At 37.0% G+C, this 14,293-nt stretch overlaps 1 protein-coding gene across 1 annotated transcript; it reads right to left on the minus strand.

Annotated features, from left to right (window-relative positions):
* Positions 1-259: 259 nt before the first annotated feature.
* METTL3 (methyltransferase like 3) lies at positions 260-14,293 on the minus strand. The gene is made up of 11 exons (XM_006918328.3): positions 14,048-14,293; positions 5,174-5,391; positions 4,684-5,088; positions 3,516-3,691; positions 2,698-2,914; positions 2,288-2,475; positions 1,903-1,941; positions 1,615-1,723; positions 1,430-1,495; positions 1,148-1,260; positions 260-493 (listed from the first exon to the last, which is right to left on the minus strand). The coding sequence occupies exons 1-11, from the start codon at positions 14,145-14,147 to the stop codon at positions 382-384; spliced, it is 1,743 nt and encodes a 580-aa protein (XP_006918390.1). The 5' UTR covers positions 14,148-14,293; the 3' UTR covers positions 260-381.

The following is a 14,293-nucleotide window of genomic DNA, read 5'->3' on the forward strand; positions in this document are numbered from 1 at the left end:
GCAAATCTCACCTTGAGAAATGCTGTCCCAGAGAATCCCCTTCTTGATTACTATGTTTATATAGTACTAACTGCTAATCACTTTGATCCTGTACTGTATAATCAACACGTTAATGCTTTCCATGCATTCATTTAGTTTGAATCCTTACATCAACCCATGAGGTGAATAATATTCCCAGTTTATGTATCAAGAATCATACTGAGAGATGAGTTACATAGATTACACACTGTTAAGTGGCAAAGCCAAAATTTGACCTCGAAATCCCAATTACAATATAAACTTTTATTTAAATAAGGAAAAATGCTATTGTACAAATATTACTCTTCAGGTGCTGCCTGCAGAGCCATGGCTATGGATGCTTATCTCTGTGACAAAGTGCTTCTAGAGATTTTTAGGTTTAGAGATGATACCATCTGGATACCTTTGCTTGAACCGGGCAACCACATCTGGGTCTAGTAGGTGGATCCCATCCAGTTGGTTTCCAAGGGTGATCCTGAAGCAAGGGGAAAGATGGGGCAAACCAAAAATCCTGGAATTAAAAGGCTTAATATTGTTAAATGATGCATACCTTTTGTTAAGACTGCCTATTGTCTCATCGAATATTCATGCCAATTAATTTTAAAAGACTTAATATTAGTATCATATAGGGTAGCATGACTGGTTAGGAATTGAGAGCACAGATTCTGGTGTTAACAGGCAGTACCTGTATTACTTAAGCGTTAATAACTGATGGCTAACCAGGCCTACTTCACAAAGTTGTTGGTGCCAGTGAGTATTCTTAGGATAAGTAAATTGCTAGCAGCATGTCTTTTAAAGCTCTACTAACAGGATGAAATATATTAAAATTATTGACAGATTTAACAGATTCTTAAACCACAAGGGGGCAGATTCAAAACATCACTACAATAACTGAGGAAGCTCTTTAGGTTGCTTAAGAGTAGAAACCCTAGAGAGCAGTAGTTTGAGTCCTAAAACCTGTTGTATTTCCATTGTTGCAGAATCCTGTAAAACAGTTTAAATGTAAGCATAAGTGGCTTATGAATCCCACTTACAGACTACTAGAATATGAGGTGAAGGTGTACTAACTTCTGTCCTTGACTATAAACAGTTTTGCCCTTGGGGCAAGCATGGTCTCTGATCACCTTACCAGTTGGGCTGCACATTGTGTGGTCGTCCAAATAACTCAATCTTGCGAGTGCCAGGGGATAGTCTCTCAATCATGCCATAGATTTCATCTGGTTTATGACTAGTAGAACGAACCTAGGAAATAAAGGCTCTAGCTGCTTTTAAGTTACCCAAAATTGCAATTCTAGCCCTTTCCATTTATGTTTATGATCCAAATGAGAGAACTTGGGATAAGAATATACTTGACATGAATAACTATACCAATTAAAATGTGAAAACCTTGGATGCCTGAGAAAACACATACCTCAGCTACGATCACATCACAATCCAGACCCTGGTTGAAGCCTTGGGGATTTCCTTTAACACCAACCTGCTCACCATAGAGAACAAATTACCTTATGAATCCCCAGCATGTGAACTTTTTTCTCAATAAAAAATCAAACAATTTGTCTTTTTCCACCTAATGAATTGAGCCCCACTGCTGCTCACCAAGCAGTGTTCCTTCCCATGGTTCAACCAATGACCTGTACGGCCTGTCCGAATGATGCGTTGCAGTTGATTTGTCTTCACCCAGATAATTTCATCTACCCGTTCATAACTGTGGGGCATAAAAAAGAGAACTAGAGCTTAATTAGGCTTTCACAGTTTATGAACAGTACCATCTACAGAGGCAAGAAATCAAAAGGAATACTCTAAAAAAACAGGACATATTTCTCAACTATAGCAATTACGTATTTATTTCTCTCAAAAGAAAGCAACACAATGATTGCTACTTACCCCCAGAGATTCAGACATTCTCTGCCCAACTCCATGGCCCTAGAAATAAGGGATAAAGAGATACTTCTATGTCCATATTTTTTTCCTCCCTTCAAGATAGCTAAGTGTTTTCAGTAGACATTCAGTGAACATTTACATGCAAGACACCATTTGGGCAACAGGGTGGATCTAAGAATGGAAAGAAAATGTATCTTCAATGACCTTACCTTTAAACAGAATTCAAGGTATAATTTCTGTTATAAACAGGCTCTAAATCTCAGTAGAAAAAAAAGCTCACTCAATCATATATTTATAGCATGGCTAGGAAAACCAAGGATTTTATCCCCACCCAGTACTCACTCTGTACTATATCTGCCCATAACTACATATCTTTGAACTGCATTACCTGCCTGTGACCCAGAGGAAGAGAAAGCCATCATCCTGCAGTACTGGTATGTTGAGCCTGCGCATCTCATCATCTGTCAGGGTCCCATAGGGCAGCTCCATGTGAATATCCCAGGGTGGATCAGCCATCACAACTGCAAACTTGCCCAAGATACTGACGTCCAGGTAGCGGATATCACAACAGATCCACTGCATGAGGTGGTATTTGGTCATCTTCTTTTACTCACTCTGATTCATGGCCCCATTCCCTCTTTTCCATTTGATTTTCCTACTCCCTCATGAGCATATCTATCCCATTCCATTCCCAATCAGCAAGACAAATTACTGATTATGTCCTGCTTTCCTATCTGTATGGCTGCCCTACTCAGATACAAATCCTAAACTGAGAAAAGTTTTCTGAGCTGACAGTACCTGAGGTGGGAAGAGTCGATCTGCACTGGAGTCACCTCCAACACTCTGTGTAAGAGCAAGCTCCTGGCTTGGCGTATGATCTTTGCTCCCAGGAGCCTCAGAATCCATGCAAGCATCAATTTCATAGTGAACATATTTGCAGGTATCCATGTGGAAACACGTGTTAAGGAAAGAGCAGTCACCTAATGACTCATCAGTGTGTTTATTGATAATTCGCCTGGGAAAATAAAAAAGGGAGAATCAGAATCAAGATGATATTCCAGAGTTAGATCCCACAGTTCAAGGTCTAAACTATTTTAACATTTCCTGTCTTTTACCCTCTACCAATTTTATCATCAGAGCTTCCTCCAAGAGTTTTCAGAGAAGGGGTAGGCAGATGACATGGAAATCCATAAATCACACTAAAGGAGTTTTAATTCCTCTCTGAGCAAAGACATAATTTCCTTATCTTACGACAGGAAGGAAGGAAGCTTGCTGGTTATAGCAGTATAAAACACTGACCTAAGAGCCTTGGGTCCTATTTCTCCTAACATCATCCTCATTCCACATTCACTGGGGCTCAGAGACAGAGATGCCTTGCCATTGCAAGAAGAAAGGGGCATTAAAAAAAAAACCTCGCATCTATTTGGGAGTACTCCCTTCCCACAGAACACTACTTATAAAAGTATACCTTCAGAGTCTAGAGATCTTAGACAAACCATATTAAAACCATTAAATAACAGGATTAAAGATATAACGCCAAAGACTAGAAGGAATGTGCAGAAAAGGAATGGCAGCTTCTTGGAGATTCATGACCGCCGCCCCCCCACTCCCGAGACCTGAAGTGCAGCTTGCGACATGGCCGATCAGCATCACTGGCTTTCATGCACTCCTCCTTGGTTCCATAGTCACAAAACTCTTGCACTTGGGCCCGACCTCGTGACCGAAACTTTTCAACAATGGATTGTTCCTTGGCTGTTGTAGTATTTAATAGCTCTAGGATCTCCTGACTGACCTGTGACAGAAGAATTCTTGGACTAAAAAGGGTTTGTAGATAAAATGAGCCCTTAAACCACCTCTATAAATTCCACTTGACAATAATGCCCACTAAAACCACTTATATTTATTAGGTACCAAACAAAGGAAAAGCGCAAGCACTTTACTATTTAGCTCAGAGTCTATGCAACGATTCTATAAGGGAGGGTACTCTAGTTTTCCTTGCGTTAAAGATAAGAAGACTAAGGCTCAAGAGAAGTTAATTAACTTGTTCAAAATCACACAGCTATAAGTAGCAAACAGATGAGAACTCATGTGTGTCCAATATTTTATACTCAACCACTAAACAGTAAGTTCTCTCTTAACGTCATCAATAGGATTTGTGACTTTAAGCACAATGATGTATAAAGAAACCAATTTTACCATAGGCCAATTGACATAAAGAGTTAAGTTCCTACAGCGTCTCATTCTTATAACAAAATGACTTTGAACAAAACATTATTCGAGGACCTGCTGTATTGTCAATTCACATTGTTTAATCAATTTCCATAATTATTGGTCATATGACTATCTTACAGTATTCATCTTCATTCATCTCCCTCTATTTCTGTTATTTGGATAACTCTTCTTTTGATCACATGATTCTTCCAAACAGATCTAATGATAAAGATTCTCTAAATTATTTTTTTGACATTGGCATTATTGACATTTTGGGCTGGATAATCCTTTGTTGTGTAGGGGCTGCCCTACTAGGACTGTAGGATGCTTAGCAGCATCCCTTGCCTCTACCCACTAGATGTCTGTAGCACTCCTGTGTGTGACAACCAGAAACATCTTCAGATATTGCCAAATGTCCTCGGCAGGAGAGAGGGGAGCAAAATCATCCCTAGTTGAGAACCACTGCTCTAAACCTTCAATTCTAATAACTGCTCCTTGCCCTAAGGGTAAATGTCTCTCAACCCAAGGTACAATTCAAAGTATATGTGTAAAAGCATTTCCATCTGCCCCCACCTTCTTGCTCTGTTGTTCTTTAGTAGACTGTTGATTCAGAAGGCTTTCTATCTCCAGATCAACATCTGATGCAGCATGTTTCCTCGATTTCTTGGTTGGCTCCTTGGCTGCTTCTGATGCTGAAGAGGCCAGACCAGAGGCCAAAGAACCAGCAAAGGCAGCTACTGTGGTTGAGTCCTGTTCTGCACGCCGCTTCTGCCCTGTGATAGTCCCTGTTACCTCCCCAGGGCCCTTCTTTTCTGCCACAGCGCCCATCATGGCGGAAAGCTTGGAATGATCGGCATAGGTCACAAGAGTGGGATGTGCATCATCTTGTAGGAGACCTCGCTTTACTTCTATCAACTCCTGAGCTGCAAACTTCTGTAGGAGGCTTTCCACTCCATCTTGAGTAGCAGGGGCATCTGGCTAGGGAAGGAGGGGAGGGAATAAGACACTGACCATGAACTGAGGAAAAGTGGTAGATCCCAAACCTGACTTATCTGGCTGTTACCGTGGAGATGGCAAGACGGATGGACACAGCATCAGTGGGCAATGTTAGGGCTAGATCGGAGAGGTGGTGTAGCAACTTCTTCTCTAATTCAGGGTCTGTAGCTAATTCAGGAACTGCTGAAGCTGTGCTGGGCTTAGAGCTACCAGAAGTAGGTGCAGCAGGCACTGGGCTGTCACTGCGGAAGGTTGGAGACAGTGCTGCCTCTGGATTCCGTAGATCTAGGAGTGAAGAGAAGTGAAAACGCAAAAGGGCAACCACTGTCAGTCTATATATTCCTCAGAAGTCAAATTCTCCAGCATTCATAGGACAGTTCTTTCATTTCATGCAGGAAATCCTCTGACCACATTTAGCACTAGATAACTTTTCCTCAATCATACTCAAGTATTCAAGATACTTTGCCAAGATAACCCTCAGTCTTCTATTGAATAAGAGGTGTTTTCCTAATTCCTTGTCCTTGCTGTGCTTCAAAGGAAATAAATTAGTGGTATAGTAGATAGAAGTGTCTATATCATCTCCATTCAAGTCGCTCTAAATGACACTGATATAATCAACCTGAATTTAAAAGCCAGAAATATTTTCAACAACCTAAGCCATGATCAGGTCTTTTTGAGGAATGGAGTGTGAATTTTACGAATTAAGGCTACTGGACATCAAAATGGAAGTGTTGGAGGTTAGAATGGTGTGACCTTTAAATCAAACACAAAAATTTTAAAAACTTTGCTGAAGCTCTGGTCACTAGATTATACTTCCTATTTTTATTACCTACTCTAATGCTTCACAAGCTGAATAGCCAACACAACCTTAATAAGACTTGAGAAACTAAAATTAGGACAAAGTATGACCTTTGGGAAAGCTTAATATCTGTTATTTAGTTAAAATACAAATAAAATATTAAATTCTCAGGAAATTCTGCTAAATTAAGTATTATAAGTGACCCATTATTTTACATTTAGAAATATTTTGGTTACTTAGAAATTTCCATTCTAATGGAACTGACTTTAGTGAAATTTGACTCAGAAATTCCAAAGACAATGGAACTGTACTACACCAAATACCTTGCTGAACAGTTAAATTTTATAAAAATAAATTATGCACTATTTGGAAAATAAACTCGATGTTAGCTGGAAATATTATATAATTGACATAACTTTCTTTACCTTGCTTACTTGTGATTCCTTTATTTGCTAAGAGACTAGAACCTGTGCCAGATGAAATGATAAAAGTTCCTTGTTTTGTTTTGGCAAAGGTGCTATACACATGGAAGGGTCATGGAAGCACTTTGAAGGTCTAAATAAGAAAGAGTTTGAGAGCAACTGACCTAAAGTAAAAGAATTATGTAAGAAATAGGAGTGACAGCTTACTTGGAAGACTACAGAAGTCTCTTGCAATTCAGAGATTCTACAAGTCTAATAAATTTAACCTAAAATACTCCAATTACAATTTACATTATCAGTCAAGTTTTAAATTTTTTTGAAGTAACCGAATTTATTTCATTAAGCAACCTAAGCACAATCAATGATAAATATCATTAATAAGGCATAAAAAACACAAAGTATTTTAAAATTAAGATTTCAGGCATTATATCCACAAATTGTTTTATACATTATATATTGACCTGTATAACTCATAAAGTATGCCAAAGGGAGTAAATTATGTAAGCTATTTATCTCAAGGTTCTGATAACAGAAACAAGCTAAAGGAAGATGTAGATTTATCTACAAATTTTAAGTCAATACTTAGCATATTGTTGTGTAGTTTTGAAATTTTTAATATTTTAGGTAAGCCATAAATTACCCATCCCCCCACACTTATGTTCAAACTTTGTGCCAGGCGCCTTGTAATATGCTGTTGTCCTTAGTATGAGTTTTATTTTATTAATAAAGGACTAAGCTCCCTATAGAAAAATCCCTATTACATTTTTTTTAACTACTTTGAAGTATGATTGACGTGTAAAAAGCTGTACATATTTAATGTATACAACTCAATGACTTTGGAGAAAGTTATACACACCCATGAAACCAATCACCACCAACAAGGCCATAAATATATCACCTCCCTAAGTTTCCTTCTGCTGCCTTTATTATTATTTGTGTGGTAAGATCATTTACTGTAAGATATACCCTCTTAGAAAATTTTTAAATATACGATTTGTTAGCTATAGACATTATGCTATATAGTAGATCTCTGGAACTTTTTTCACATAACAAACTATGTACCCTTTGACCATCACCTCCCCATTTACCCCCATCCTCCATTCCCTAGCAATCACCATTCTACTCTCCATATCTATTTTAGATTCTACATCTCAAATATCATCTAAGTGAGATTATACAGTATTTGTCTTTGTCTATTTCACTTAGTATAATGTCTTCTAGGTCCACTCTGGCAGGATCCTTTTATGGCTGAATAATATTCCATTGTATATATATATTCCACATTTTCTTTATCCATTCATCTACCGATGAACATTTAGGTTGTTTACATATCCTGGCTATTGGGAGTAATGCTGCAGCGAACATGGGTGCGCAGGTATCCTGATTTTAATTCTTTTGAGTACACAAAAGCAGGATTGCTGGATCATATGGCAATTCTATTTTTCATTTTTTGAGGAACCTACATACTGTCTTTCATAATGGCTATTGTCTTTACCAACACATTCTTTTAATTTTTAAATAATAGCCATCCTAACAAGTATGAAGTTAATATCTCATTATGACTGTGATTTGCATTTTCCTGATGATTGGTGATGTTAAATACCTTTTCATATACCTGCTAGTTATCTGTATGTCTTCTCTGGAAACCTGTTACATCTCGATTTTGCATATTTTGCTCATTTCTTGCCCACATAACTTACAAGAAAATGAGTGCTATCATTAAAATAAATGTCAAATTACTGAGCATTTACTTCCATGATTTCAAATTTTCAATCAGTACTTCAGAAACATTCTTATTAATGTAATCTAATCCAAACTATGTTTGGGAATATACTTATTCACTGCCACACACACAAAAAAGTGTTTCTTGAGACACTTGGCTTAAATATGCAATACCACATTATTTTTTTGATAAACATTTTCTGAGTTTATTTTAAATAAAGCCAAGGAGCTAACAGTTCAATGAAAAAAAAAACAACCCACTTGACAGTTACATCTGCTATTATCATATTTAAAATAACAATAAATTTGGTTAGATGTTAACGCTCTTGATTTCTTTTCTACCAACTTCTCATATAAATGTTATTTGCTATTTCTAAAAGACTTTTTTTTATTCTAGACTTTATACACTCTATCAGACATTATCTCTAAGAAAAAGACTGATTTTGCTCCAATTTTAGGGTCAATAAACTGAAATGTGCTTTTTAAAAAATTAAATATATTGGGGTAACACTGGTTAATAATATTATGTAAGTTTCAGGTGTACAACTTTATAATACAACATCTGTATACTTCATTGTGGCTCAAGAAAGTGGGCTCTTTATAATTAACCTATTGATACTATCAAGAATGTAATCATATGAACACTTTTTAGAGTTTTCGCTTTCTTGTAACAGAATTTAGATGTTCTTTGAGTAATTTATAATTTTTCTTAAAGTAACAAGTTTATATAAAAGGAACCACTTTAACATACATTTTCAATCTCTAGAACTAGATTTTTTTTTTTTTCTCTTTGGCAACTTGACTAATCACTTGTTTTAATATTGCTTTTTTAAAATACAACCTGGTGATGTGATTCTAGTCATGAATCCTTATGTTAGTAACACCTCCTGGGAGTTTTCTTTTTATGACAATCAGGACACTAGAGCTGAAAATACCTCTTTTAAGGTTATTGGAAGGAAGGGGTTCATGTTTAATGTTGTGGGAAAAGTTAACAGCTAATTAATGTAATTTATTTATGGATGGGCTTTAGCCACTCTGAATTCCCTGAAGTCACATGCAAATCTTTACATGTGAATAATAATATGTACACACACATATTTTGGGAAGAGATGCCAATGTTTTATCATTCTTAATATGGTCTATTGTCCAGAAAAGGATTAAGAACAGCTGGGTTCCAACTCCTTCAGAAAGTATTTGTTCAGTACATTTACTGACTACTTACACTATGCTAGTAACAATGCTGACACTGTTTCTAATCTAATAAAAATTATATGTGTTGGGTTTAGCAAAGTAATACATAATACTTGAGTTTATTCTTTGGTTAAGAGCTCCACTGCATATAAACAAAGTATTAGCTGGAAGATATAAAAATATGGCCAGCTTACTAATTTGCTGACCTCCAAAATATATTAACATCTATATGCACATCTTCAGTCTCACAGATGAATACACTGAGCAGTTCACATATTTACCATGTGCTAAACTTGGCCAAGTGTATTTTGTTTCAATTAAAAAAAAGATTTATTTAAGGTAATAATCTTCATTACAAAAAGCTGTACTTTACGAAAAAGTTTGCTGGTTTCCCAAAAAATTGAAAATAGAATTACAGGAATCCCTTGCTTTTTGAAAGTTTGCTTTTACTACTTTGCTTCTACGAAAAGACCTTCCTTAGTACCTATTCTTGCTAAATGAAAGAAATCCAAAGAGGGTTTTTGCTTTTATGAAAAAAGGTGAGAGCGTGATGTATCCTAAGGTAGTTGCTTCTTTGCTTTATGCCATTTCAGCTTACAAAAAGTTTCATAAGAACACTCTATTTTTGGATAGTGGAGAGGAAACCTGTGCCATATGATCCAGCATTTCCACTTCTGGGTATATTAACTAAAATTTTTGAAAGCAGCATTATTCACAATAGTTAAAAGGTAGAAACCCAAACGTCCACCGATGAATAAATGGGTAAACAAAATGTGGTATAGATATACAACGGAATATTCAGCCTTAAAAAGGAAATTCTGACAAATGCTATGACATGGATAACCCTTGAGGACATTATGCTAAGTGAAATAAGCCAGTCATAAAAAGACAAAGGCTTTATTATGATTCCATTTCTATGGGGTATCTAGTAATCAAATGATAGAAACAGAAAGTAGAATGATGGTTGCTAGGAACTGGGGGGAAAGGAGGATATGGAACTGTTTAATAGGTAGAGTTTCAGTTTTGCAAGATGAAAAAGTTCTGAAGATTGGTTGCCCAACAATGTGAATCCAATTCACATTACTGCACTGTATACTTACAAATGGTTAAAATGGTAAGTTTTATGTAGCATACTTTGACACAATTTTTTAAAAAGTTGTACTTTAAAAATGCCTAGTTAACAAAGAGCTCCCAACAGATTCTTTGTCCATACTATTTTGCATTCATTCATTTAATATCCTTGTCTTCTAACATTGAGGTCAGTAGTAAACAATTAAATATCAGATTTCAATAATGCTATAAAAACCAAGGTGTGGTATGAAAATTTTTATTTCCTGTGAGAAAAAAAAGAGTGATATGAACTTTAACCAAGCCTTGTGTTATATCTTACATACCAATCTGATTAATAAACTAGTAAAGTGTGTTTTACAATATGTTCCTAAGACTCTTAACATTCAAAGAAATATCTTTGGAAAAATCAAAATAATTGAAAAAACAGTAACTGGCTGGATTAATTTGTATGATTCATCTCTACCTACTCCCGCCTTACCTAGGGCCTCACAAAGCCCTAGGACACAAGACAACATATATTTAGTCACGACTTCAAAAATACTTTTATAGGAGTCTTAATCATATTATTAGGTGCATGTACTAGGAGTCTTAACCATATATTATTAGGTAGACATACAAGTTAAGAGATAGTTATAACCAAAAAGAATATTTGGATTCAAATTTTACAATCTTGTCAAAATTATTAAACATGCTTAGCAAAGACCTGGATAAAGTATTGAGGCTCTAGTGGTTAGGTTTGCGTATGGCACCAAGTTTGGTTAATACCAAAGTGAAGTTAAAACCATGAAAAAGTGAAGAGGAACTTAAAATGACCAAGAACAATAGATCATCCATCTAAAGAATATGAATTTAGAAATGGATAAGTGTAAAGTATGCTGCGTATAACCAAAAAACAAACAAAACTACATATAGATGTCATCTCTCACAAAAATGACAAAGACATAGCCGGACACAAAGTTGTCAATGATGTAGTATATTGAGATGGTTTTTTAAAAATTAATTTTGTAAATCATTTTGTTAAAGGAAACAACTACTTGAATTTTCAAGTCCTCTTTTTAAATTGCCACTGCTGAAGGAAAACAAATTATTCCATACTAAAATTAAATAAATATTTCCCCCACTCCCCGCCAAAAAAAAAATCCCTAGAAGAAATGCACACATCCAAGGCTGTCGCATCTTTCTATACTGCAAAAGAGTCCCAGGAGACTAAAACAAAGTGATATTCTTCATGTGAAGAATATAGGGAGAGGACAGAATAAGGCTACATACATTACCTTTTATTGAAATACACATAGTGAAGTTGATTAATCTAGTGTCCAAATGTAGTAACTGTTGAGTTTCTAGGTAAGAATAGAACCATCAGCCCCTCTTCTTTTCTACTGATGGAGCAACCTACCCAGAGGGCCCACATCCCACTGCTGCTTTCCCAATGACCACTCCATGGACCTCTAAAAGAGGCTCCATTAAACAAAAGTTTCTCTGACTTCTCTCAAATATTATCTAAGTACAATCTGTTTTGCTACAATGTATTTATTCAATGTAAATCAGTTCATATGTAATTGGTAAATAAGAATATCAGAATAACATGGAAAACTTGGTTCACAAATGATTTTCTCATCATGTTAATATTCAAAGTGGTCATGGGCAAATACTCTCACAGAAAAATCTTTGGCAGTACATGAATATGTTAAGAAAAAAAGGTCAGAATCCTACAGAAATGCCTTTAAATATATATATATATATGTATGTATATAGATAGAATAATGTATTACAGACCTGTTTTATTTATTAAGTGGAGTATTTTTAATAAACAATGTAATGAGGTAAATTATATACTCTTTAATTCTCCACAATTCAATTACTCTTGTTGTTTTGATTTGGTCTACCATACATATGTAGATTTTAAATATATATGGTCCCGGGCATGAGTTTGTGACCCCAATTCTGATATCAGTGTTGTCAGATTGGTTCCATTTCAAAACACCAAACGCTGGTTTGGTGGCTTCAAGAAGTGCTACACTTTGCACTATGTTAAGCTATCTTGGAAGCTGCAAGTCCAGATGAAGAAACTGTAGTTATTTCCCTTGGTTAAACAAAAACAGACTAATGTTTGGAAGGAAAAGTAGGAATCCCAGGGTATAGGCTATGGAGATGGAATGACTTTCATTACAGGTCAAGACACCAGTGGAGATTTAACTATGCTAGTAATTTTAGTAGAATACTGTAAGGGTTCTACTAACAAAGTTACATAGGTTTTGAGTAGACGACTTCTAAACTTATTTCTTCTATAAGCTCTGTATCTTAAATGCAGGCTTTTGCAGAAAGTAAGGTTTTTCAAGAACACACACATATATGTAACAGACAAACCTCTAATCATTTCCTTCCAAAATTCTGTTTTTGAAAAAGTTGAGATACTTAAGCCCAGTAAGAGTTTATGATAAAATAAGAAGCAATTGGGTCACGTGTCTATGTGATAGTTATGTCATTGTTATATTGTCTAAAATTGATATGCATAAATACAAGGCTCAGAAACAGAATAAATGAAAGAATAAGAAAAAATAGAGAAAACTGGATCAACAACCAGAGGTCAAAGGAATTGAAGGAAAATATTCTCCCTCTTGGGTAATTCAGTAACAATTCCAATGCCTGACTAATAATAATTCCTGATCATGTGTCTTGCACTTCTTCCTCTACTCACCCTGTCCTCTTAACTTCTAATAAGTCCTGTATAGTCGTCAAAACCAAATTCCAAGTGCCAACTCCTCCATGATGCCTTCACTCACCAAACCAACTCGTTCCTAACTTCTCCTTTCACTGTATTCATTGTGGAATCATTCATTTGGTATTTAACATGTAAAATATTGCATCAAACTCTTTGAGGACAGGATCAATGTCATACTTAGTTTTGTCTAACTAGACTCACGCACACTGTAGAAACTCAATAGACGTTTATTTATTTATTATGGTGTAAATGTCCTGCCAGGGAATCTGCTAGTTCCAGGGACCAAAATATGTGTGCATGGACCAGATATGTATCAAGACAAGATTGACCTTAAATAATTCACGGTTCGTGCTGGGAACAGGTGATAGGTAGGACTGAAAATCTTTTGAGGTTCCTTCGTTTTATGACTGACACACGGGGCAACGGGAGGGGAGAAAAAGTTTTTTTAAAAAATGTTTTCAGATTCCTGCTCGGCATGTAAATGACTGAAACAATACCAGTTCCTCTATTCATTTAGCAACAGCGAGTGCAACTCAGTGAGGGCCACTGAAATGGGCCCTGTGGATATCAAGGCTCGGTGCTTGCTCTCAGGGTCCCACAGTCACAAAGAAACAACCACTACAAAACAGTCGCTATCACCGAGGGGAGAACAAAGTGCCATGGGAGCAACAAAAAGAGGGGACTTGATGCTTCGAGGGACAGGGCTGAGAGGCCTAGCAAACGAGACATTCTTATAGACTTAAGGGGCATCAGCCGGGCAACGAAGGTGGGGCCCTGGCGTCAGTCCCTGGAAAGCGAACTGGAGGAATCAAAACACAGGGTGGGAAGGAATCTCGACTACTGCAAGAGGGCGAAGTGTCAGTGATGCTGAGGGGCGAAAGAGAGTATCAATGCACTAGGCGTTAAAGAAATAGCCGCTTGGAGAAGGGCGCCGACTCCAGAGCTGTCTCTTTCTCCAAGGTTCCCTCCCGCCCATCTCGGTTTAGCATCGGCCGAGACAGCCTCGCGCCTCACCCAAGTGCCCCGAGTCCTGCTTCCGCCTCCGCTGCAGCCTCTCCCGCAGCGAGTCCAGCTGCTTTTTGTGGGCCTGGATAGAACTCCACGTGTCCGACATCCTGTCCCCTCAGCTTGAACAAGTCTCGAATCAGGCGCGGCGGACGAGCACCTCCCAGCCGGAGTTCCAGGAAATATCCAATTCTCACGCGGACACCCTAAGGCTAACCGGAAAGAGATCCCGGGAAATGCGCTAGGCGGAAAAGT

Source organism: Pteropus alecto, unplaced genomic scaffold (assembly GCF_000325575.1).
Source record: "Pteropus alecto unplaced genomic scaffold, ASM32557v1 scaffold1197, whole genome shotgun sequence".
NCBI classification, from domain to species: domain Eukaryota; kingdom Metazoa; phylum Chordata; class Mammalia; order Chiroptera; family Pteropodidae; genus Pteropus; species Pteropus alecto.